Below are 27,625 nucleotides of genomic sequence, written 5' to 3'. Positions count from 1 at the left end.
TTTGACACTCTCAAGAGTTAAAGATCTAATAAGGGTCCATTTGGTTACCAACTCTTCCATCATTTAGCTGGGGACCATCCGGAACCCCCTCAAGGACCACTGCTGGTCCACGGACGGTGACGGACCACTGGTTGAAAACCAGTGTGGTTTTTAATCCACCTTTGCTGCTTGCTTTCTCTCGCAAAATCTGGCAACACCGAAGCGCTTCACTGGTAATGACGTCATTGGTATGCATTCACTCCGCCAGCCTGCTGGTTCCGGATCCGGTCTAGAGCGGAATAGGCATAGAGGGGAATAGGCCACCGGATGCAGTAAGTAGGTGGGGCTTTCGACCCGGAACCAGAGCAACTAACTTTGCTCCTATTGGCTGAGCGCTCCGCCCGTCGTTTCCGCTGATTGGCTGAACGTTCTGCCGCCGGTAAACAGCGCCATAATCAATGTCTCTCGCGCGGTGTTGTTTATATATGAGTTTATATGTATTGTTATGATTCGTTTGTAGTTTTAATACTTTAATCATTTGTAACTTTATGAACGAACGGTTAATCTCGTTCTGAAGCGGGACGACACGCCGTGTGGAAACTCCCATATTGGTCCGCAGCTGTTAAAACCTTTTTCATAGCACTATAGTTACTTTATTATGATGCTACACGATGCTAAGCTAAGAGGCTAACGGTAAGACTTCCTTTATGCTGCTAAACTAACGTTCTGTCTTCTGTTCTGTGTTTATACGGGACGGGCGTTATATGCCTGCTTCATGTCATATTCGACCTGTCATTTTTTGTTATTATTAAACCCCTCTGGGGCGTCTCACGTTTTGTTTTAAAAATGCTCAATTTGGTCATGGGTGGCATGGCCGACTTGGTACTGTTACTGTAGCCTAGAAGCCGGATATTTCTCCTCTTATTGAGTAGTGCAACCAACCACTCCTATAGACAGCTATGCGTGTCCCAGATTCCCTGGGTCTGTCCCTGGCTGGGTGACTGGGTCTGTCCCTGGCTGGGTGACTGGGTCTGTCCCTGGCTGGTTCCCTGGGTCTGTCCCTGGCTGGGTCCCTGGGTCTGTCCCTGGCTGGGTCCCTGGGTCTGTCCCTGGCTGGGTGACTGGGTCTGGCTGGGTCCCTGGGTCTGTCCCTGGCTGGGTCCCTGGGTCTGTCCCTGGCTGGGTGACTGGGTCTGTCCAAGCACGATATAGCTTTTGGTTGGCTTTCACAACCAAGTGTCACTGTTGCTCAGCCTAACACACACACACACACACACACACACACACACACACAAACTGTATATTATGATGAATTGGTGTGGTGCAGTACAGTGACAGTAGAGGGACCCCCACACGGTAACTCTGTCATTTCTCTACCGCTTAGGATGCGGGGCGGCTCCCCGGAACCGGGCCGGCACCCTGGCCACGTTCCTGTGGTTGAAAACCACTGTATTAGGGGACAAACTATTAGGGCATTTCAACACTGATGCCTGTCAGTCACAAATTCTCACAATGTGGGACAGGTCTCAATTTGTGGTATGCCTGGAAAGTCTTGGAAATGAGGGACTGTCCCACGCACAACATTGCGGCTTAATGTTTCTTTTTTGTAATGTTAATTCATTTCAATTCAATTCATGTTTAATTCAGTCAGATATCAGCTGTCAGTAGGGTTTGATTGATTGAAATGGATTGATTGAACAGTATGTAGAACGGGGTACATTTCAAACGAAAGCACGAGTCAATACGAGTCCCTGGAACAACATATTTTCAGATGGAGGTCTGTGGCCAAATACAGATAATTCTTGGGGTCCTTGACATGAAATATTGAGAACCACTGACATAGAAACATAGGGTTTTTTAGAATTTAGAAGGCATTTGTAGAATCGGCCTCAGGCCTAAATGGGTTAAAGAAAGTAAAAAATAAGAAGGAAAAACTTGTACAGTAATGAAAAAATCACACCCGTGTGAACTGAGTGGTGTAAGGTCTTATATAGCCTGATCAGCTGTGGTCTGACGTAATGAAATCACACCCGTGTGAACTGGGTGACCGTAGCAACCATGCTCATTTTTTGGTACGAACAGACAGAAAGACAGACAGACAGACAGACACGTAAAATAACAAAGCCAGTCGTAGGAGTGGTTTACACCACTCAAAAAGGGGAGGGGGGGACCAGATGTCCCCCTTTGCTTGGGACAGTCCCTCATTTCGCTTTGCGTTTCCAAGACTTTTCAGGCGTCCCACACACTGAGACCCTGTCTGTCCCACATTGTGAACGTCTGTCTGTCTCACATGTGAACGTGTTCAAATGCCCTAATAGTTAGTCCCCTAATAGTTGGCTTTCTGTTCTGTTCTGTTTCTCTTTTCCTGCAATGTGTTTTTAAGCCTGTTAAAATAACATGAGAAATATCTCCCTATAGGCTACAGTGCCAAGTCGGCCATACCATCATGCAATGACCAATATTAGCATTTAAAACAAAATGTGAGACCTGAGGACGATTCTACAAATGTTCTCAAACTATTTCGTGTCAAGGAGCCCCAGAATTAGGCTATATGTATTTGGCCGCTGACCCCCATCTCATATGTTGTTCCAGGGACCCCCCCAGAAGAGTTGAAAACGTTCACACTGAAAGAATATATTTCAAAGATTTGCGCCACATTTTCCAAAAATAGCAGATCTACAAGCTCGTAGCGCGCCACTCGGTGGCGAGCTTGTAGATCTGCTATTTTTCAACAGCTAAAGTATAACATAATGCTTAAAACACCAAAATGGGTTAATAACAAAATGAGCCAATATTTGGCCTATAGTCGAATATGACATCAAGACATTTAATAGCTACTTAAGTAGACTAATAAGTTGCCATGTGCCGCCCCACTTGTCCCACCCAAAAGACACTTCTGTCCCTCAAATGAACAGTTTGGATCTGGTCAACCCAGAGCTTTCAGGATGTTAATATTGTTTAATATTGTTTAATTCATCCATCAGATATGAGCTGTCGGGTGAATCTACAGGATTTGCCGTCTCATGTGCTGGAAACTGTTTTAACTACAAAAACTATCATGAGGTGAGTGTAATAATATATAATAATAATAATATGAGGTGAGGGTTTTATAATTATAAGAGGGTGCATTATCATTTGAGTGTGCTGGGGGGTGTAACGCGTGGAGAAGTCAAGGGGTGACAATGCAAGTGTATTTATGTGGGCGCGTGCTCGTTTTCTGCTGACTGGACCTGGATTGTGTTTGATCTTTACTTTTGTATTTTATGCTTGCGTTGTCGCACCTCATGATCCAGGCGACGATGTCTGCGTCACACGCTCCTCGTCTGAAAGGACCTTAATAGTGTTTGGCTTTGGTTCTTCCAGGAGTTCTCCTCCTAGTCTGCAACTCTGCACTGACCTTCCCCCAGAGCAGGTGTTCTCTCTGGCATACAACAGTGCAATAGTGTAAAGTGGTGCATTTATATAGCGCCTTTATCCAAGGCGCTTTACATAGATTGTGCATTACATTCACCCATTCACACACACATTCACACACCGATGCCGGAGGAAACCATGCAAGGCACCAACCTGCACATCGTGAGCAATTAGGGGTTCAGTGTCTTGCTCAAGGGCACTTCGGCACCAACTCTGGGGGAGCCCGGGTTCGAACTGGGAAGTCACTCTACCCCTGAGCCACCGCCGCATAGTGTGGTAGTTCTACAGTGTAATAGTGTGTTGTTGTACAGTGTATAATGTAATGGTGTTGTGTATTGGTTCTTCCAGGAGTTCTCCTCCAGAGAGGCCTGGCGGCGGCGGTTCCACACTGACCTTCCCCCAGAGCAGGACCTCTCTGTGGGATCCCAGTCCCACCGGAGACTCCCTGTCTGTCCACCTGTCTTACTACAGGTACACTATACCATACACTGTCTGTCTGTCTGTCTGTCCTACTAATCAATACAATTGATTATTATTATAAGTTGTGCCCATGGAGTGCATAACTTTGCGCTGGTTCAGTTGTCCAATCACACACCGTGACACATACAGTATGGAGTATCAGAGTATCAAACTTTATTTAATACAGCACCTTTACAAAGACCAAAGGTCAACTGTACAAGGTCAGATGGGAGAAGTGGCGTCCATGCCTGTGCTTTGTGGCCGTGATGATACGTCACTGACTTCACCTCTGCATTTTCAACCCCAGCTCTGTGTCTCTTCACAGCGGGGCTTTCCTAGAACTGCGGTGATGCTCGCTCTCCCTACCTCTCTGTATCCTTGCTCTACTTTTCCTATCTCTATATCTAGTGTGTGTGTGTGCGCGTCTCACTCGGACACACACTATTCATGGAGAAACAACAACACGGACTGCGTGGCGTTAGGTGCGCAAGCTTCTAGTACAGTGGCTTTCAACCAGTGGTCCGGGGACCACCAGTGGTCCTTGAGGGGTTCCAGGTGGTAACCAAAAAGACCCTTATAGATCTTTAACTCTTGAGAGCGTAAAAGTAAAACAAATTGACACGTACTAGTGCTGCACGATTCTTGCTCAAATGTAAATCTCGATTGTCCTCCACAAGAATTGAGATCACGATTCTCATTTTTTCCATAAATTCGATTATTCAAAAAACATTAACAAAAACACAAGAGTAACTATAATTAATTGGACAGCCAACTTGGTGCTGCACAAATCTTCACAAAATGAGATTGCACAAGTGTCTGAATCTAGATCTCGATCTTTTTTCGATTTATTTTGCAGCACTAACCCGTACGGGTTCATTTGGTTTAATTTTACGCTCTCAAGAGTTAAATTATTGGTACAAATCTACATCAGTTCATTATCAAGAAGCCTTCACAATTAGAGAATGTAGAAGAATTGTTATTTTTGATCAAGGTTTGTTTTATCTCTCCTAATGGTACCAACATCAATTAGTTTTGGGTCTGAGAGGGTACATGTCTTCAAATGGTTCTTCTAATTCTCTTCTAATTACAATACAATACAAAACCTGTCTGTCTGTCATCCTCTCCTGCCACAGCTAAACACAATTAATTCACATACAATCCATTGAGATAAATTGTGCAGGTGTATTTTGGACATGTCATGATTGTCAAAAAGTTGAACAGTTTGAATAAATGATCCAAAAGAAAATACCCGACCTACAAGCTCCCAAAACATCACATTGCATTTTTCCATGGCACTTTATTTCGTGTTTTGTTCACTTCAATTAGACATATTGAACTGTAATTTCACTCACTTCACACTGAAACCAGGTCCAAATTACATATGTCTTACGTCATAGACATGTCATCATCAGCGTGCCTTCTGTGAAAGCACCGAAAATAGCAGATCTACAAGCTCACAACACGTCGCACGATTGGCTATTTTCGGCCATTAGTTATTTTACGATGAAAGAGTATTTTAAGTGATCAAACTATAGCAATAGAATACACGTTTAGAAGCATCTTCCAGGAACATGAATGGTCTCAGAAATGTCATGTTTTCTTCAGCTGGTGTGATGGGATTATCAATACTCCTAACAGAGACTTTAAGAAATAATCGAGGTAGAGAGTGGACTGAAACAATGTCACGTTTATTACAAGGAGTGGTCTGTACCAGCCCAGGGAGGTGCACGGATGCAAGCCTCCCGACCTGTTCAAATGAGTCTCTCTTATACAAAATGAAGAAGCACAAATACATTGGAGGTGTGGTCAGTGGACAAGACTAAACATGGGTCTTGGGTAATAATAGGTCATCTTGACAGACAATCAACAGGTGGAAGCCTTGCTCCAGGCAGTGTAGTATTTTCTGCCACTACATTCCACCATTTCAAATATGTAAATTAAATGTCTCATATTAATTTATACCAAGGAACATGAGATACTATACTGTCTGCAAATTTACTACAAAAAGATGACTTATATATGGACTATCTCCTAGAGTAAGAAAGGTTTACATTTAAGTGTATTCAATGTCCACCCACATGATAATTTTCTTTTTATTACACACAACTTCTGATGGCTGGTAGGGGCGAAAACCCTTTTCCTTCTTATTGGGAAATTCCAACCTACGACCCTCGATTTGTCTTGAGCGATCACTCATAAGCCAGCATCAGGTGTAGTCTTTTTTCGTGGTTTTCTCCTCCACGCAAATGTTCTCCTCTCCTTATGTTTCTGTCACAAGTTGTGGCATGGCATTTTAGTCTTTTTTCCCCATGGTGGGCCCAGTATTTCGTCTTTTATCCGGCTCCCATCGCTGTCACTGGGGGGTGACTGCGGGGACTGAATGCGTGTGGGCCTTGTAGGGACGTCTGGAGTCTCTGGACGGACATGATGATGTGGCTTGGCTCTCATTGGTGTCACTGGCCCATGTGACATATTTATATGTCTGTCAGGTTTCTTAGAGGGAGAACAACTTGCAGGTAATTTTGTTCACTTGAATTATTTCCCCCGTGGTTAAAAAGGTGGTTATACAAAATTCATTTCAATATTATTATTATTATTATTATTATTTTACATTAATTGTCTTCAGCTTCAGCTTGTTATGTAGACAGCTCTAGAATTGCACTTTATGTAGTCATAGCACTTTATAGTACACATGTATAATATATTATATAGTATAGTATGTATAGTTTACATAGATACTCCAATGTTACGTTCTTAGTTTACGCATGATTCATGATAACTACTTTTTATACATGTGATGTATGCCATGCTTTTTGTTATTGCTTAATGTAAGTCGCTCTGGATTAAGAGCGTCTGCTAAATGCCTAAATTGTAATTCATATAACACTAGACTGACGTCACTGTATGTGTGTATATTTACCCATCATACAAACCCAAATCCTTTCAGTGCTTTCTCTGGTTGTCTTCATTTGTTTGTTTGTTTTTTCCTTGTTCAAACACATCTCCTGATATGTTTCTCTTAATTTATTGGATTGCAGAGCTGGAAAAACAAAACAAAACAACACACTACCCCTATTCTAAAACATTTGTTCTATACTTTTCCCCAGATGATAATACATAATTAGGAATTTATTAAGATCTATCTTGATCACAGTTGATCACAATCTTTCACAGTCTGATTTATGGTTAACTCCCTCTCTTATGGTTATTAGCTACATTGACAGGTTACACATTATTGCATCTTTACACTGTATTTCATCACTACTAGTATCCTCCTGTCAATATAAATATTTCAATAATGTATGAGATCGTGTGGGAGTTCTTACCTTGTCGATGCAATGTCTATAGATACTCATTTTTCCCTTTGTCCTTCCTCCTGTAATTGCATTGTATCACAACACTCTCCCTAGACGAATTATTCTAAGTTTTTAGTGAGTTAGTCAATATCGCCATATTAACCATGCCATGCACACTGGGAAAGGAAGATATTCATTAAATTGTCAACACATTTAGACCATCTCATTGATTCACCATCCAGTCCTGGAAAGTAGGAAAGAACAATTTTCATTAGAATGACTTCACCTAAAAAATAACACTGTTGTACACAGTGATACCTTAAAACATTTTACTTACTTATAGGCCTACTCGATAAACATCACATTCCACACATACCCGGGCCATTCATTCTCCACACTTGCCACTGCGTAGGTCTTCATTCTACTTCGCTCCATATCACACCAAATCTGTGTAGTGGCCTAACCCATAGGTCGCCACTTGACCCCCGGCTGGGCCCCACCTGTCTGCGCTTTTAACAAGTCATTGAAAGCGGGGTTGTCTAGTGGCACACCACAGTGCTTCTGAAAGCAGTTCTCCAGTCTATTTCTGTAGGTGTCACAGGTTTCATCAGGCCATTGCTTAGTGCTGTGAATTTTTTGCCAATCAGTGGGTACTGGAAATGCTGCTTTGATGCTGTCAAAAAGACCACCGTGATTCAGCAGCTGTCCAGTGACAATGTGATTTTGTGCTCCATTCACATCAAAATGTTCCCTGAGATGTAGCCATTTTAATCCAAAGACTTTGCGAAATACAGATTCGAGCATTCTTGCCGATGGCTCATACATCTCAATCAAGTCTAACACAGCTGCACACCAGCGCTCCACGTTGACTTTGTGGTCTGGAAGGTCCTTCATGATGTCTTTCAGTTCATCAGGTGTCCAGCGTCGCTGCACATGTACTGTTGAAGAATATGTGTCTATTTCTGAGTGCTGTGCCCATGGAAATAGCTTCCTTGGACAAAGTCTTTGTGACAACTGCTCCCCCCTGTCCTTGATTGTTTTTGAGGGGTTCAGGTTGTTCATGGTTGTTGCTGTTGTCTGCGGGCTGTTCCTTGGGTATATTTACAGAACAAAGGTTGAAGATGAGGTTAACGGTTCCATTCGGAACGTGTATGACGAGTACAATGGCGCCAACAGTGATGCCCCGAGCCGTGCCATCGACTATGTGCAGAGACAGCTTCAGTGCTACGGAATCCACAATTACTCGGATTGGATGAACACTCGCTGGTTTAATGAAACTAAAAACAACAGCGTCCCCATTAGCTGCTGCAAAAGTAATACAGAAGCCTGCACTGGATCTCTTGCTCATACTGAAGACCTCTACCCGGAGGGATGTGAAGTTCTAGTTGTGAAGAAACTAAAAGAGATCATGATGTATGTCATCTGGGCTGCACTAACATTTGCTGCAATTCAGATGCTGGGGATGCTGTGTGCATGTGTGGTACTCTGCAGGTAGAGCCGAGACCCCGCCTACGAACTACTCATCACTGGGGGAACCTACGCATAAAGTTTCCTTCTAACAATAATACGTTCACAGACGTGCACTTAAGAGTGACTTAAACCGGTTTTGACCGAGAACATGAAAACAAACTATTTTACATACACTATCATCTTACCTTTTTTTTTTTTCCTTTTACCTTTTGTTTTTCAAAAAGCTATTGGCCAAATTATTTGAATGGTCAATGGGGAATGAGATTTTACATGTAATCTGCTGCTGTGACTACCTACGTTTTACCCTTTGTTTGAGGTCAGTTAGAATGTGGTCGCTGGACCTTATACTGTATAGAATATGTGGACTGGGTACTTTCCTCATATGTCAGTTTGCACTATGTGTGTGTGTATGGTTTTGCAGTATTTTATAAATATTTAAATATAGTGTAGTACTTGAGTGAAAAAACTTCCCCATGTGTAGTCTAGTCATTAATTTACTCATCAGATCTTTCAGACAAATGTGGGCCCGCAATTCTACTCGGTACATCTACAATTTGACATGCAATCTAAAATGCCGTAGAGGTTTTGTTTGTTTATTGTTTCAGCAGCCTACTGAATGTAGTTTTAGAGGTTTGACAATATGTCGCCATAGACTCAAGAATAAATTATGTTCCAATGCTTAAAATGAATTTTGAATTAAATTATGTTCAACTTAAACTATACTTCATAACCTATACACTTCTTAAACTATACATGTCCCCCCTCTGAGCACTTCTGTCGGATATAGATAGAATTTATCCATAGAATTGCTCATAATTGCTAGAACCATCGCTTTACTTTAAACATTTTTAATATTACCTAAGCTATTTAACAGCATCAACATCCTATTAACACTAAGCTATTTTACCCTATTCGTCACTTCCTCCTGCCAGTCTATCTATAATTGAAACAACGTGCTAGGTATGTTTTGTGCACGCAGATCTGCTATTTTTAAAATCCTTTTCTATCTTTCGGTACATTTTTTTTCCCTAACTTCAAATAAAATGATCTCACATCTATAAAGAAATAAACTAAGGATAAACACATCTAGGAATACATTTTGAAAAACACACACTAACAATAAACTTTCTCCGGTAAGTAGAAAAGCCGACTTGGTTAAATGGTTTTTAACTGTTAAATCTTGTTCATTGAAAATAGCTGATCCACGGGTTCACTCAACTGATTTCTTAAAATAAAATGCTAGTATTTACATGACTCGTAACTTAAAATAGTATTTAGTATGTACATGACTCTGCTGTATATGGTTTACACTATTATTGATATATTTATTGATATATAAATAAACACCATGATCAACTAGACATTCAAATTGAACCTCATAGCTTATCATACAAATAAGGATGCCGGCTCGAAGCGACAACTGTTTACGCCCCTTTTTGGGATATTACAAGCCATATTCTATGTACAAAGATGAAGCTCGCACTTTCAACACTGGTAGTGTTGCTAACAGTACAAATTACTCTTCTAAGAAATTAAAAAATTACTGGACACATCTAGAATCAATTAAACACATCTATAGTTAAATTAGAAGATAGTAAAGCATTGAGAATCTATTTACATCACTGCTTGGAATCAAAAAGTGAAATGCCTGACCCCGTTCTCTAGCTGATTACAGCAGATAGGAGTACAGGCCTATTAGTTAAATGTTGACAACAAAAATGAGTCAACAGGGCATTTGCCATGTGTGTGAATTATCCACCTATTAGGGGACCTTCTCTTGCCCCCCCCCCCCAAACACTGATGCCTGTCACTCACACTGCTACTCTGAAATGAGGGGTGCAAATGGACACCTGGTTGGCGTAAGTGACATGTCATGCTGTGAAACTCTCCTTAAATTAGAGAAACTAAACTGAACTGAAAACTGAACAATATGAGCCCCCACTGTTATTTTAACAGCTGTGATCAGGCTATTTCTGCGGACAAGTTTACATTTTGCGTGTCCCACACATTACTTGAACTGAAAATGCCTATGCTATCTCGCCTTAGGCGTTGGGGGGGGGCTGGTGAACTAGTCAAGCCCAATGATTTAGGTACCCCTTGATATGTGAGTCTTACTTACAATATGAGATACTCAGTAGTATACGGTATCTATCTGCCTGTGTTATATATATTCTTCAGTGCTCCTGGGCACGCATGGGAGGGAGACATGACGTCATGCCATCCACTGTTGGTGACAACAACTTATTTCTTACTTTACTGTTCCATATCTATGTCTCAACTGAACCTATTTTGTTTAAGGGTGCTACAGTAGTATTTACGCATTTTAAATCTGGGAATCATCCCCTATTTGGCTGTGGGGTTGTCTGATTTGCCCTATTTGCTCATTAATATTACGTTTGAATTAAGACCAATTTACTACAAGATTTGTGAGTCCTAAAACTCCCTTAATTCAGTTGTCTGATAGACTATTGACTATAGGAAAATTGTATGATCATATTGACAAGCCAAAAAAGTATCTCATCAAGCTTGACGATTCCCCCCGCTTAAAGGACAGTGTCTTGTTACCCCCGTCGTAAAACTGCTTCATTTAGGCATGTAGCAGGGGTCGCTGCTCAACACGTAAAATGTCTTGAGACACTGTCGTAAAGTTGAATCAGATTGACCCCAAAAAGCAGTACTCTCTACTCACCCACTCACTATGACATCACCAATGGCCCACCACCGCAATCGCACGTACCTCGCCACAGAGTGGACGTACAGTGTTCCATCACATGAAAGGAAAAAGACAGTCATTAGTTCATCCCTGGAATGTTCCCTTTCCTCACATATAGTCCTCCATTGCTCATGCCTCTGTCCAAGTGCCTGCATGTCCATGTTCCCAAAATGTAATTCGGGAAATAGTCAATTCCCGCCTGTGTTGGGCCCCAAACCAACACACGCATACTGTTCAGACATCAAAGTGCGGAAACAGTCTGACTGTACATGTGACTTGCCGTGCGATGCGATAGGCGATCCATCTAATGGTCCCATAGTAATCAGGTTCCGTAAAACACAGTACTACTGATTTCTATGTCTGGTGAATCAACTTTGCCAATAATACCCTTTACATATCTAATTGCACGTCACTCACACTAACGTATGAGTTCTGTGTCTCACTTTTTAGGTTCACACAATACTATTACTCAAATGCTCCTACGTGGTAATGCAAGTTCTCTCATGAGGGAATTGCGCTTGTCCATATGATCAACTCAACACAACTCCAAACCATGTCTTCCCTAATGGATGACCTGTCCGTATATGGGACCGTAATACTCATACGCATGTAGTTGAATACTGTAATTACTGGTTACTGTGTAGAGTATGGTTATTACAAATCATACATTAACCACTCCAGCCCTATATACATTTTTTCCATGTTGCAAATAACTAATTTACAAGAACAACACATTGTGAGCTCGTAGATCTGCTTATTTTACAGTTATTTTATAATTAAAAATGAGACATTCTGCTAAATTGTTTTAGTTTTATAGTTTCTTAAATACAGCCACAGCTAACACTAATTTACTATTAAGCCTACATTTGAATTCTGGACATTTACTTGCTACAGAGTATTCCTATATCGTGTATGTATAAGTAACATTACACTCACCAGACTTCCCAGCTCGACCCTTACTTGAATCTGATCTTAAGTTCCCTGAGGACCTCTCTAATCTTTCCACAAAAAATGCCATACCGATATATTCTGTATAGCGACAAAAACGAAAGGTTCCTAGGAAAAACAAAAACAGGGGTTCCTGTCTTGACTGGGAAAAAATGTGATGACAGTTACAAATATTGCCTATTGTAAGGAGTTACTTACTACCTATACATTTCATGCTTTGAGTATAATTTTACCTATCTATTTAGTCCAAATATAGAGAGTGACAAAGCCCAATTACACTCAACTTGCCTATCTCTGGGAAATTGTTATATTGTCATTATTTTATAATAAGACGTAATAAGATAATACATATGACCATGATGATCAGCTAACCACGTTACTGTTTGTTAATTACTTTAAATACAAGACAGCACTTACTGGGTAGACCTGCTATTTTGAGTCTGCCGCTGACAACTGCTAACTGCTGTCCTACTAACCATGGGTGGTGACACTTAACTAAAATACCAGGACTACATTCTTCATACTTACTTGTTCACAACGCCACATTTATACTAGGAAATCACCATTTGACTTTTCACAAAAATAGTATTTTCCGTTCATCCACACGTACGTCCCACACACTTCCATTCCATACTCAACATTCCACATTCCACATTCATACCTGCTGCTCGAGTCTTACGCGTTATACAAGTTGCTGTTTCACCATTCTCTTTTAATCTTCCCTGTGGGCTGTTTGGTCCCAACAGGAGAGAAAAGAAAGAAAATAACGGTGGACGCTGTCTGTATGATTTCCTATGCTATTCCCTATCCTACTGATATAGGCTATAGTTTTTCTATATAAATGTCTATGAAAGACTGTTACCACTCGGCAACGATGAAATACGATGAGGAGGGACTGTCACCACTCCTTTAAATACGATGAATACTATATAAATGTCTATAAAAGACTGTTACCACTCGGCAACGATGAAATACGATGAGGAGGGACTGTCAACACTCCTTTAAATACGATGAATACTATATAAATGTCTATAAAAGACTGTTACCACTCGGCAACGATGAAATACGATGAGGAGGGACTGTCACCACTCCTTTAAATACGATGAATACTATATAAATGTCTATAAAAGACTGTTACCACTCGGCAACGATGAAATACGATGAGGAGGGACTGTCACCACTCCTTTAAATACGATGAATACTATATAAATGTCTATAAAAGACTGTTACCACTCGGCAACGATGAAATACGATGAGGAGGGACTGTCACCACTCCTTTAAATACGATGAATACGATGAACTAGTACTTTGTACGGCTGTATCTCTAACGATCACAGCCTCAAAATACCAAATGTTGTACATTGAGTCAAAACACTCTTACCCCAAAGTTCGTTTAGGTGTTGTCCCTGTCGGACCAGCATCTCAGATCCATATGCACAGCGCTATCATCTGAAAAAGAGAATGCTGACGGACAGTAGAAACACGCTGCTCACTGCGCCATAATTGTGATGGGATTATCAATACTCCTAACAGAGACTTTAAGAAATAATCGAGGTAGAGAGTGGACTGAAACAATGTCACGTTTATTACAAGGAGTGGTCTGTACCAGCCCAGGGAGGTGCACGGATGCAAGCCTCCCGACCTGTTCAAATGAGTCTCTCTTATACAAAATGAAGAAGCACAAATACATTGGAGGTGTGGTCAGTGGACAAGACTAAACATGGGTCTTGGGTAATAATAGGTCATCTTGACAGACAATCAACAGGTGGAAGCCTTGCTCCAGGCAGTGTAGTATTTTCTGCCACTACACTGGTCGGCCAAAAACAACATCATTACATTTTCAGTCTTGATATTTTATTTAGCTTTATTCCATGCATACAGCAGCCTATGTAATGGATTGTATTTTATTATTCCATGCATATGGAGCGTCGCAGTGAATTCCTCATTCATTTTTCCCCATAGACATTTCAAAAAGTATTTTTTTTAAAGCCGGTTACGCCACGGAAAAAGCCAAGTTGAGTTGTGACAAATCATGACAACAAACACAACATTTTGGGCCGAACAAATAATTACAAATAAGAAAAACAACAAATAAAGTGTTTTCTTCTTCTTTCTAATTATTTGTTTGGCCCGAAAAATTGTGTTTGTTGTCATGATTTGTCACAACTCGAGTTGGCTTTGTACAAGGCTTAAAAGGTCTTTAAATAAATACTTTTTGAAATGTCTATGAGGAAAATGAACGGGGAATCATTTCCTGGTCCCTGGTAGGGGGCAGAACGCGCCGCTCTATAGCAGCCTGAGTAATAGATTGTATTTTATTCCATGCATATAGCAGCCTATGTGTATATATTTGATTTATCTTTATTCCATGCATTCAGCAGCCTCTGTAACAGGGCATGGAATGCTGTTGGTGTTAAATAATATACAGCACATGGTGCAGTGCACAGTAAATACCAGTAGGTGGCATCAGTTAGCAGTCAAATCACAAGAATCACAGACACACTGCTATGCTTAAGTCCATTTATACCTCAGAGCATCACAGACACACTGCTATGCTTAAGTCCATTTATACCTCAGAGCATCACAGACACACTGCTATGTTTAAGATCAATTTATACTTTTCCGTACAGCGAACATGGCTTATACACACACACACGAAGCTCAATGTCCAAGAGGGCTCCTTGACATGGAAATGTTCAGGAGCCCAAAACATTAAACCTGTGTATATTTCACAAATTTACAGAAATAAAATACTATAAAAAAGGGGGGACGACACAGCAACGTCTGTCTGTCTGTCTGTCTGTCTGTCTGCCTGCCTCACAGTCTGTCTCTCTGTGTATACTGTATCTAACAGAAACCCCAGAGTCATCGTATCAGAGAAAACATTACGTCTGGCTCATCGTCACGCCAGGAAGAGCAACGAGTCACGCTTCAGCTGCTTCCTGTTGGGAACCGTTTCTGTGGACCTGGGTGAGAATTATACATATTATTATTATACCTACCTACCTGTACCTACATATGTATTTTGGCGGGCCTTGATGCCGTCGTAAGGACTAATTTTACACTTGCTGAAAATAGCAGTTCTACCAGCTCGTTGCTTGTAGATCTGCTATTTTCAGCATGCAACCAAGTGTAAAATGACTTATACTGGATCTCTTGTCCACTAGTCCCTTCCTCACATTTTAGTCTAGTTTTTATTTGTTGACGAAATTGTCAGTATATTTAGTCTTAGTTTTCATTTAGTTGTTTTAGGGAAAGGGAGAAGAGTCTGGGACGTGTGGAGCGTTGTCCAGGGTGTTTTAGGGAAGACAGAAGAGTCTGGGATGTGTGGAGCGTTGTCCAGGGTGTTTTAGAGAAGAGAGAAGAGCCTGGGACGTGTGGAGCGTTGTCCAGGGTGTTTTAGAAAAGGGAGAAGAGTCTGGGACGTGTGGAGCGTTGTCCAGGGTGTTTTAGGGTAGGGAGAAGAGCCTGGGACGTGTGGAGCGTTGTCCAGGGTGTTTTAGAGAAGGGAGAAGAGTCTGGGACGTGTGGAGCGTTGTCCAGGGTGTTTTAGAAAAGGGAGAAGAGTCTGGGACGTGTGGAGCGTTGTCCAGGGTGTTTTAGAAAAGGGAGAAGAGTCTGGGACGTGTGGAGCGTTGTCCAGGGTGTTTTAGAAAAGGGAGAAGAGTCTGGGACGTGTGGAGCGTTGTCCAGGGTGTTTTAGAGAAGAGAGAAGAGCCTGGGACGTGTGGAGCGTTGTCCAGGGTGTTTTAGAAAAGGGAGAAGAGTCTGGGACGTGTGGAGCGTTGTCCAGGGTGTTTTAGGGTAGGGAGAAGAGCCTGGGACGTGTGGAGCGTTGTCCAGGGTGTTTTAGAGAAGGGAGAAGAGTCTGGGACGTGTGGAGCGTTGTCCAGGGTGTTTTAGGGAAGGGAGAAGAGTCTGGGACGTGTGGAGCGTTGTCCAGGGTGTTTTAGAAAAGGGAGAAGAGTCTGGGACGTGTGGAGCGTTGTCCAGGGTGTTTTAGAGAAGGGAGAAGAGTCTGGGACGTGTGGAGCGTTGTCCAGGGTGTTTTAGGGAAGGGAGAAGAGTCTGGGACGTGTGGAGCGTTGTCCAGGGTGTTTTAGAAAAGGGAGAAGAGTCTGGGACGTGTGGAGCGTTGTCCAGGGTGTTTTAGGGTAGGGAGAAGAGCCTGGGACGTGTGGAGCGTTGTCCAGGGTGTTTTAGAGAAGGGAGAAGAGTCTGGGACGTGTGGAGCGTTGTCCAGGGTGTTTTAGGGAAGGGAGAAGAGTCTGGGACGTGTGGAGCGTTGTCCAGGGTGTTTTAGAAAAGGGAGAAGAGTCTGGGACGTGTGGAGCGTTGTCCAGGGTGTTTTAGGGAAGGGAGAAGAGTCTGGGACGTGTGGAGCGTTGTCCAGGGTGTTTTAGAAAAGGGAGAAGAGTCTGGGACGTGTGGAGCGTTGTCCAGGGTGTTTTAGAAAAGGGAGAAGAGTCTGGGACGTGTGGAGTGTTGTCCAGGGTGTTTTAGAAAAGGGAGAAGAGTCTGGGACGTGTGGAGCGTTGTCCAGGGTGTTTTAGAGAAGGGAGAAGAGTCTGGGACGTGTGGAGCGTTGTCCAGGGTGTTTTAGAGAAGAGAGAAGAGTCTGGGACGTGTGGAGCGTTGTCCAGGGTGTTTTAGAGAAGGGAGAAGAGTCTGGGACGTGTGGAGCGTTGTCCAGGGTGTTTTAGAGAAGAGATCGCCCGCTGATCAGAGCGAGCGGGTGTGGTTGTAGGGTCCCATCAGACTTTGAAGATATGGGGGTGTCATTGAATTGACATGACTGTTTTTCTTGTCGTTTTTGCCGTTTGTGTTCCAGATGAGGAAGGAGTGGCGGTGACTCTGGACCGATTTGACCCGGGGAGATATCCGTCCGGAGGGAAGGGTCCCGCTGGAGAGCCGGGCAGAGAGAGGGTTCCGACTGCGCTGGCACCGGGGGACGTGTGCGTTCCGTGCGTGTTTGTTACGGACGCACACACGGAACCGCACACGGACTCCATCATCCAATCAGAGGCACAGTTCCATGAAGCCTTCAAGGTACCCACGATTTTATCTATTTAACCCTAACCAGTAAAGTTGGGCAGTTTACAATTTTTTTAAAAACCACGGATAACCCCCGCCCCCCAAATAAAACGTGGTACCGTCCAATACTTTTTTTTATTGATCGACTTGATGGCTGTGACATTTTGTAATCGGAGACTGCAAGTACAGTCGATTGATTATTATTTCAGTGTGATCGCTGCGTTTGCGTCTGACAGTCAGTGGCTGAATACTTTGGCATATCACCCAACCGTAGTAATCCAAGTGTTCCCATAGCTGGGGGTGTCGCATTAGGCTACTTAGTTTGAGACTTATTTTGACGCTGCCATTCTCCCTACTGCTTCCGTTAACAATAATCGCGTGCACCCAGCGCACATGTCACGTGACACAGTTTGGCCGACGAGACCGCCATGGTTTCATGAAACCGTAAAACTGTCAGATTCACTATTATTGTCACTCAGAGCAGTGGTTCCCAAACTTTTTCATGTTATCAAATCAAATCAAATCAAACTTTATTTATATAGCACATTTCCAACGACCGAGGTCGAACCAAAGTGCTTCACAATACATCACAGAGCATAAGAACATACATCGAGAGTAATACAAGAATAAAAGGAAAGTAAAGCATTATGTAAAAATCACACCTGGATGTGATTTCACAACTGGCTTTTTTGTGCAGAGAAAATGACCACGGTTGCTACGGTCATCCAGTTCACCCGGGTGTGATTTAATTACGTCAGAAATTATTTTGAACATAGCAACCATGCTCATTTTTTTCTGCACACAAAAGCCAGTTGTAGGAGTGGTTTACACCACTCAAAAAAATCACACCCGTGTGAACTGAGTGGTGTAAGGTTTTATATAGCATGATCAGCTGTGGTCTGACGTAATGTCTGACGTTAAAGATCTTTGGCTAGGTAGACTCGTCTTCTGATGTGATGATTTGTGACCATGAAGTTGATTCAGCTGGAGTTTTTGTCCGATGTGAGGTATTATATAAGGTAAGGTATTATATAGCCTGATCAGCTCTGATCTGACGTAATGAAATCACACCCGGATGTGATTTCACAACTGGCTTTTTCTGCGCAGAGAAAATGACCACGGTTGCTACGGTCATCCAGTTCACCCGGGTGTGATTTAATTACGTCAGAAATTATTTTGAACATAGCAACCATGGTCATTTTTTTATGCACACAAAAGCCAGTTGTAGGAGTGGTTTACACCACTCAAAAATATGTCAGAACAGAACAATATATCAAATGGGAACATAGTGCATAGGTAGGTTATAAAGGCCACGGTAAACTTAATTTAATTAGGAAACGCGATTGAGAAGAAATTAGTCTTTAGCAAGGACCCTTAACATTGAACTCTGGGGGGGGGGGCATTTCCATTTGGTTCCATTTGTACACTCTCAGAGTTACAGACCATTTGGTTCCTAACTATCATTTAGCTGGGGACCCCCTGGAACTCTCAAGGACCCCTGGGGGTCGCCGGACCCCACTTTGGGAACCACTGACACGGTTCAGGCACACGGGTGCACAGGTGCACGGTTTAGGCACATACATACAAAATCACACCCATGTGAAGTGAGGGGCGCCAATTACTAAAGTCTAACTCATGTTGCTATGATTATGTGATGCAATGGTGACGTAAAACAAACGGTGTCAATACAAACATTAAATTCTCTATTATTGTTAATGGCATTTAATGTCAAGATGATTTAATGACAAGATGACGTACAAGTCGTACATTTTCCCTTCTTTGTCAATGGCGTTTTTAAAACAAACATTGAACTAAAAACAAACATTAAACCTGTATATAGGAGTCCAAAACGTAAGCTCGGGAAGCTCCAATACAGTAAAACATAATCATAAAAAAACATGATCAAACCTAAAAACAGACAATAAACTAGGGCATATGTCAGTCAAAAGTGCATATACAGTAGTGCAGTGTACTCAAAGTGCGTAGCGCAGATTACGCAATGTTATTCATTAATTACATTCTGACAGCCTGTGGGGGAAAAAATAAACTTTCAACTTTCAATTTCAACCTTCATTTTAGTCTAGTTTTTAATTTTTGACCAAATTGTCAGTATATTTAGTCTTAGTTTTAGTCATCATAGCTTAGTTTTCATTTAGTTTTCGTCAGTGAAAAAAGGCAGTCGACAAACAATTTTCGTCTTAGTTTTAGTCAACGGAATCAACACTGGCACACACCCAGTGATCTTCTCTGTATAAACATAGACATAGACCTATAAACGTAGACGCCCTTTCCGCCTCTGGAGCGTATGTGCTCAAGGGAGGGCAAAACCTTCCCGAGAATCCTTGCGAAGCACCGCGGAAGCATGAGCATGCGTCACAGAGCGCATGTTCAGGTCTGTAAAGCGTTATTCATAGTCTGGCTTTTCGGTGGTGAGGTGACCACCGAACTACAACATGACGTCACGAGCCGCGGTGAAGAGCAAACCACCGTCCCAGCCCTTCTCTCTGTTTTTACTCCCCACCGCTCAACGTTATTTCAGCTCCGGTGGTCACCTCACCACCGAAAATCCAGACTATGAATGAGCCTTACGTCCCGGAAAAGATGTGCTGTGATTGGCCAGTAATCACTTAAGTGGCAGCGTGACACAACGTGCCTTCCACACTTCCGGCGTACTTCCTCCCCCAGTGTAAATTCTTCCACCCCTCCTTCAACACACATCGCACCAACGAACTGCAGCGGCATCTATTTTTGAGTGGTGCAAACCACTCCAACAACCAGCTTTGTTTGTATCCGTGTTTGTGTGTACCTGTACGTGGGGCCCAAAATAATGAGCATGGTTACTATGGTCACTGACATTACGTCAGACCACAGCTGATCAGGCTATATAAGACCTTGCACCACTCAGTTCACACGTGATTTTCTAAATATCTATGGGTGTGGACCTGTCTAAGGTGCTGTGTCTGTCTGTCTCTAGGCGTTGCATCACAGTCTCAGCAGCAGAGAGACGGGCACGGCGGACCTGTCTCAGGTCATGTGTCTCCGCTCGGAGGTGAGCTGCCGACAGGCGGGCGACCGTCTGTCTTTCTGCCTGCGCTGGACGTGCGTCCTCCCCGGGACGACGCTGGACCTGCTGCCCGTCGGCCCGCTCCCTCTCATCCCCACGGCCCTGGTCCGAAACCTGACGTCCCTGAGCCGCCTGGCCATGCCGGGACACACCACTGCACGCTCCCAGGGGTAACTAAGAACCTAATGTCGTGACCCCCTAGACTCCCCTTTGCAGGGGCTGCTGTGGCTCAGGAGGTAGAGCAGGTCGTCCAATGATCCGTGGGTCAGCGGTTTGAATCCTGGCTCCTTCTGTCCACATGTGGAAGTGTCCTCGGGCAAGACACTGAACCCCACACTGCCTGAAGTGAGGATGTCGTGAGGTGAGGCGTCGACTGTTCGCCGCTTCACCTCCCAATGTGTGAATGGATGGAGTAAAGCACTTTGAGTAAGCACGTTGTGCATGGTAAAGCGTGTTAAAAATGCAATCCATGGCCTGGGCCATGGCTCAATCGTACAGGGACCTTGGCTGGTAATCCAGGCTGGCGATCCCGCCGGCTTTTACTGCATGTCTTCCCCCCCATCTCTCTCCCCATGTCCTGTCAGCCTACTGTCTGTCCCTCCATAAAAAAATAAAAAATAAAATAAAAGCGAAAGCCACAAAAAAATGGATTGATTGAACACATCTGGGTCACCGGGCCATTTCTATGTTGTATTGTACTAGAACTTCAGGTGTGTCTCAGTGAATATCGTCACAAAGCGTACATATTGAATGAAGGCAGACAGCGGTGTGTGTTTAGCCCTAATCACACCAAAGATGGTTTTAGCGTTGTCCCTGCGGTGTGATAGGTCTTGTTGCACGTTGACGCGCGTCGTCCCTAGTGATTCAACGCATGGAATTCAATGGCCCAAACCACACCAAAGGGTTAAGGCGGTTTTAGCGTTAACTCCTTGCGACCAACCGTTTGGAGGAGTTGCATGGTGACCCTTTGGTGTGGTTAGGGCTTAAGGCCACAACTCTGTTGTTCCGCGGTGGAGTTTTTGAGCTGTATTTTGCGTGTCTTAAGTACCAGGTCTTATTACTTAACTTAAGACCTGGAGGCGTGATCAATGCCATTTGGCTATTCTGAGTGGCCAAAGAGCATTGACCATGCCTCCAGGTCTTAAGTTAAGTAATAAGACCTGGTACTTAAGACACGCAAAATACAGCTCAAAAACTCCACCGCGGAACAACAGAGTTGTGGCCTTAAGCCCTAACCACACCAAAGGGTCACCATGCAACTCCTCCAAACGGTTGGTCGCAAGGAGTTAACGCTAAAACCGCCTTAACCCTTTGGTGTGGTTTGGGCCATTGAATTCCATGCGTTGAATCACTAGGGACGACGCGCGTCAACGTGCAACAAGATAACATGCAGATAACACACAAAATACAGCCCTCTGTCTCTGTGAATAAGAGAGAGACAAAGATACTCCAAGTGCATCCGTGGTGGCGTCGTTTAGGAGCGATGGTAGTCAACCCAGCTGGGTTGAAAACGCAGAGGTGACGTGAGTGACGTATGACGGCCAGAAAGCACAGGCGGGGACGACATTTCACGCCTAGTAGTCTGAAAGAAAACCCACGTCTTCAGACTCCACCTTAGCCCGTAACACTTGCCATAGCCCCGACGACCTTAACAGGCGTATGCAAAGGCTCAACTTAAGTAATTTAGATGGACATAGCACTCTATAATGTATAATGTTAGACGGATGTTGGGTTCTTAGCTTGCTTGTGATTCTTGATGACTATTTCTATGTATTTGTGGTGTTCTTGCTTACTGTAAGTCACTCTGATAAATGCCTAAATTGTAAATTGTGCACGTCCACAATCCGCTTACTCCGCAAGTCCGCATACGTCATGGTCTATGACTTTGTCCACCTGAACTGGCGGACAAAGTTGTGGGCGTGGAATTCTCTCAAATGAAATAATAGATTGTATTTTATGGTTTCCTGACCATGGACCGGCACCGAAAGCTGTTGTATTGTATTAATATTCTATTGTATTGTTTCAGGTTCCTGACCATGGACCAGCACCGTAAACTGTTGTTGATGTTGGAGATGGACCCTAAAGCCTGCAGTCTGCCTCTGGTGGGAGTGTGAGTTCATTACGTTCATTCTAGTTAAATTATCGTAGGCATTTTAGTTCTGAAATGGGTGATTTTGTTATTATAATGTAATTTATGGGTTCTATATGTGATATGTATGGTATTTATCTCTGTGGTATACAGTATATGGCATACAACTGAAGTTAAGTTATTTTTTTCTTTATGTTGTGCTCTGCTCTGGAGGGTTATATAATGCAATCATTTTGGCAATAATTGGTTAATGGTCAATCCTGAGCTGAAGAGTCTTGGGCCCAGGCCACACTACTCTGGATCTTTTGCAAAATGGATATTTTCGTCCTCCGTTTTAGAAAAAAATCCGATACGACAGAGATATCTATGTCCACACACAAACGCAGAAACGCATTGAACACAGGATAAAATCACTGCAGTAGCAGGTTTCAATTGTAGGCTATATTATATTTGATTTTATATTTACACTTATGAGGTGCCAATCATATTTTTTAATGAAGGAATAAGTACCGCATTTTAAAAGCCACCGAAATTGTGAGTGGAAGTATATGTTTCGTATATGTGCGTAAATCTCCAGATCCCGACTCTCGACCTTTCTCTCCATATAATTTAAAAATGATAGACACTTTACCATTGCTCTGGCGACTTGGCAAGTCCTGCACAGAAATTAATAGCAGAGTCAGACCTATAGAAGTGTCCACAACCAGTTGTGAGCTTGTAGAGTGGCTATATTTTCGAGCTGTATAATAAATGTCACTTTATAATGTAGGCTAATACAAGTTCACGCGCACATTGTCAGCATGTAGTGACATGCAGTCAATGGTGCGCCCTTAATTACCTAAACATGAGAGAGATGTGCCATATATACGCACGCACGATGCGATTCCATTCACACCTCTCTCTCTCTCTCTCTCTCTGCACCCTCTCTCTCTCTCTCTCCTCGCATGACCATGACCATGAAATGGAGAGCAAAATACAGCACGATATAGTTTCACATGCGGCTATGCACACACCACGCATAGACTTGTTGGTGTAGGCTACTGCGCAATGGCATTTGGCCTGGGTCCTTATTGGTAGGTTAATATCCACAGTTTATCTGTAGCGGTCCGCAATTAACCTATTGGCTTCGCACTCGGCACCAATACAAATGAAACTATTTGAATAAAGGTTGTACACATCAGTGAAATCCCTAATTGAGAGTGTAGGCCTAGCAAGCGCACCACAGATCATATAGGCTGCATGGCTATAAGGGCTTGTACCCTACCATCTCTCTATATAATTTGATAAAGGCATATTAAAAACATGACTTGTACACCCAATGAAAATATAAACTTCACAGAATATATACCACTTCGAATTATAACAATCGGTTGAAGATTATCTGAATATAGCACGAGTAAAATCTCAACTTCTTTGCGCAACGGGCCATTCGCTGAGGACTGGCAGTGTTTTACCTATACTTGTGAGGACCTCTGCTTGGATTCATGGTGAGTGGGGCACCGACGATCTGCAAGCTCACAACGTGCTGCATGTGGACGCAACACTTGGAGCTTGTAGATACACTGAATGACGATACACATTTCACAGAATATATACCACTTTGAATTAAAACAATCGGTTGTGCTTCCCACTCGGCACCAATACAAATGAAATCACCAGTCTGCACTGGACTAGTAGGCTGATATATTTATTATTGGATGCAGCAGAGCAGAGCCTTTGCTCGCTGCAGTTGATGCAATCATGCAACATATGATACGTTTTTATGTTGTTAACAGTGATATATAAACATGAACAATTGAATAGATATCTGTGTAGTTTCCATGCAGGCACAAGCTGCATTTCACACCTAATTATAGTAAAAATGATATGCGCGAATAAGCGGTGACATCATCGTTTCTCAAAAGCTCCGTTTCGCATGACTACACAGCTCCACTGATCCGGATATTTTCGAAAATCTTCACTTATTTATCCGTTTCCAAAAACCTCCGTTTGAGTGGCCGAAAACGCCGTTTGCGTGTGGCTGAAAGGCCCAAACGCACAAAGAAATGTGCGTTTTGCAAAAGATCCATATACGTGTACCCTGGGCCTTAATGAACAGCTGTTTAATTACTCTCTCCTCGTTATCAGCTCTGTTTAATTACTCTCCTCGTTAACAGCTGGCTGAGCGGCGTCACCCACGTCTGGAGTCCTCGGGTGTGGCTCTTCTGCCTCAGGTTTCTTTTCAGCGCCGCCCTGCAGGACAGGTGAGTTCACTGCGCCTACCTGACCACAGTGCCGCTAAGTCTGGTTCTTAGTGTCGCACACTCGCTCGGGGCGTTTCGAGAATATTTAAGTGCGTGCTATTTAAATGGCGGTCGCTTTTCAGTGGTGAGATTTATCAAACCTCAGAGCATTTGTACGGTTGGATTGGCTGTATATACGATTGCTATTGATACATCTATTGATACATGTATACAATTAAGCTAATGTATGTTCTATTGATAATGCAATGAAGCTAATGTATGTTCTATTGATAATGCAATGAAGCTCATTTCTGTTCTATTGATAAATTAAATGAAGCTGATTTCTATGTTCTATTGATAAATTAAATGAAGCTGATTTCTGTTCTATTGATAAATGAAATGAAGCTGATTTCTATGTTCTATTGATAAATGAAATGAAGCTGATTTCTATGTTCTATTGACACGTGTGTGTGTGTGTGTGTGTGTGTGTGTGTGTGTGTGTGTGTGTGTGTGTGTGTGTGTGTGTGTGTGTGTGTGTGTGTGTGTGTGTGTGTGTGTGTGTGTGTGTGTGTGTGTGTGTGTGTGTTCAGGGTGCTGTCACAGGACGGGTGTTTCCTAGTGGTTCTGTTCTCTCAGCTCCAGAGACGGGCTCAGTTCTACCAGTGTCAGCCGTCCTCATCCTCTGCATCCACTGGAACTCAGCAGAAGATGGAGTACCAGCTTCTGAGCAGCACACACACATTCTCACTGTACCAGGTACACGCACAGACATTTAACACTGTTACTGAACAAACACTCAAAGAATATCACTAATGGCGTAGCTACACAGAGCGTGTGTGCATGTGACGTATGAGCAGTCCGAAAATAATGCGCGTGAACACTCCTGTCTACACCCGATCTGTGGGCGCACAAAAGGAAACCCCTGAATGTTAAAATAAGTTAATGTAAAACGAATTACTGTCCAGCAGCAGCACTGACCACGGCAGCAGTGTGTTAACACCCCGAACGCCTGGGGTTATTTAATCCATTACATCAGAGCGCCCAGCGATTTATAGCAGCGGAGCACATTTACCGACGGACCGGCTGTTATCCCGGATGTGGCCAAAACACTCTCGAGGCGATCGACAACAACGGGAGGTATGAGTAATTCTACCTCGACTATAGCGACGGGACCGAGGTGGGCCGTCTAACACGTAATCCTTTCTTAGAATTGGACGGAATGATTTTAGATCAAGAGTTATTCACGTTTTAAGATTTTCAATCTCGTCGGCTAAAATGGAACATTTTCGATGACGTCCCACCGGAAAATAACATCGAGTGTTGCGCAACAGACGCTCCCAGCCTGTGGAGCGATGCGATCGGTTTTGATATCAGTAATTTCCGTCCTTTTGATCAATGTCCGTCCTGAGCGCTGGCCGTTACTAATTGAAAGGGCGGAGAACTTCCTCCTGTGCGCTCAGGGTGTTAATAATGCATGTATTTAACGTCATTATTTGTAATTAATGTAACTAATTAATATAATTACTGTCCAGCATGTGGAGGTGTCCGACGGCAGCAGTGTGCAGTGTGAGTTGACCTCTGACCTTCACAACCAGCAAACTGCACTGTTTGAACACACAGTGACCAGGTACACACACACACACACACACACACACACACACACAGTTTTTAGGATTGATTGTAAGTCCATTACGCCCCGTGACCATTAGTCCATCACACGCTCCATATATGGCCGTCTCTCTCCATATATGAAGATCATGACACTGACCATCAAACCCTGTATACATGGAGAAGACTGGATCATCACCTAGATCTGCATATATGGAGCCGGCCAGCAACTCTATATCTGACCTCAAACCCTTAGATATCCATATATGGCGCTGACCTGTTCTGACATTCCATATGTTGATCCTTCCCCATCCATCCATCCTTTTTTGATGTCTTCCTTTTGACTGATACCTGTCCGTTTAAACTCTAGACGGGCCTGCCCCAAAGTTATTAGTGCAGCCGTGCCCGGCAGCCGAAGAAAACTAGAGTTCTCAACAGGCCCGAAAATGAAGGCCCGGCCCTACCTGGGCCCTCATCAAACCCTGTACACTCAAGACACTGTTCCCGCTGCCACCCTTAGATCTCCATATATGGAGCTGACCTGTTCTGACATTCCATATGTTGATCTGACCTCATCAAACCCTGTAGACTCAAGACACGGTCCATATATTGCCAGACCTCATCAAACCCTGTACACTGAAGACACTGCCCCCCTTTAAGGCAAGGTCGCTTCTCGCCCTCAGGGCGTCTTACTGGTTATTGAGGGGCGCTAGCCCCTCCTATACACAGGTTTAATGTTTGTCTTTAGTTCAATGTTTGTCTTAGTAAACGCCATTGACAATGAAGGGAAATAATATGCCTCATTACGTAATATTGTTTCTTTATTGTTAATGGCGTTTAATGTTTGTGTTGGCACCGTTTGTTTTATATCCCCATTACATCACCTAATCAACATGAGTTAGACTTTAATATATTAGCGCCCCTCACTTCACACGGGTGTGATTTTTATTATTATAAAGACTGTCTGATTACATTATAAATTGTCCTTCATGATCGATGCCGTGATTGGTCGACAGCTTGTGTCTTTGTGTTCCTCAGTGCCCCGCCCCCAGGCCTGCCAATCAGCAGTGTCCCGCCTCCAGGCCTGTCAATCAGCGACCAGGACTCGGGAGTGGAGGACGGAGACCTGTCGCCCCGCCCCTCTCCTAAACCACACCCCTCCACGCAGCAGGTACCTCCCCACTGCACCACACCTTAGTTCCATTGGTCTCTTTTGGGCTGAGACGAAGAGCGTTGCAACAAAATACATACAGGCAACCAGTACAGCAATAAATAAAACGATCGATAGCTACACCGCGTTGCGGCTGTGGCTCAGGAGGTAGAGCAGTT

General features: G+C 43.3%; 1 protein-coding gene across 1 annotated transcript in view; it reads left to right on the top strand.

Annotated features, from left to right (window-relative positions):
* Positions 1 to 417: 417 nt before the first annotated feature.
* The window catches only part of stil (STIL centriolar assembly protein), a 50,509-nt gene continuing 23,301 nt past the window's right edge, over positions 418 to 27,625 (top strand). The window contains exons 1-11 of the mRNA XM_079506570.1: positions 418 to 672; positions 2,964 to 3,042; positions 3,742 to 3,864; positions 15,134 to 15,249; positions 17,111 to 17,328; positions 20,288 to 20,547; positions 22,404 to 22,487; positions 24,623 to 24,709; positions 25,279 to 25,444; positions 26,221 to 26,315; positions 27,335 to 27,467. Of these exons, the coding sequence (XP_079362696.1) occupies positions 2,966 to 3,042; positions 3,742 to 3,864; positions 15,134 to 15,249; positions 17,111 to 17,328; positions 20,288 to 20,547; positions 22,404 to 22,487; positions 24,623 to 24,709; positions 25,279 to 25,444; positions 26,221 to 26,315; positions 27,335 to 27,467 (1,359 nt within the window). The 5' untranslated portion in view covers positions 418 to 672; positions 2,964 to 2,965. The remainder of the gene's footprint in view (positions 673 to 2,963; positions 3,043 to 3,741; positions 3,865 to 15,133; positions 15,250 to 17,110; positions 17,329 to 20,287; positions 20,548 to 22,403; positions 22,488 to 24,622; positions 24,710 to 25,278; positions 25,445 to 26,220; positions 26,316 to 27,334; positions 27,468 to 27,625) is intronic.

The sequence above is a fragment of the Electrona antarctica genome (assembly GCF_951216825.1).
Source record: "Electrona antarctica genome assembly, chromosome: 7".
Lineage (NCBI taxonomy): Eukaryota > Metazoa > Chordata > Actinopteri > Myctophiformes > Myctophidae > Electrona > Electrona antarctica.
Note: the sequence above shows the minus strand (reverse complement) of the source record. Positions and strands in the feature narration are given on the sequence as shown.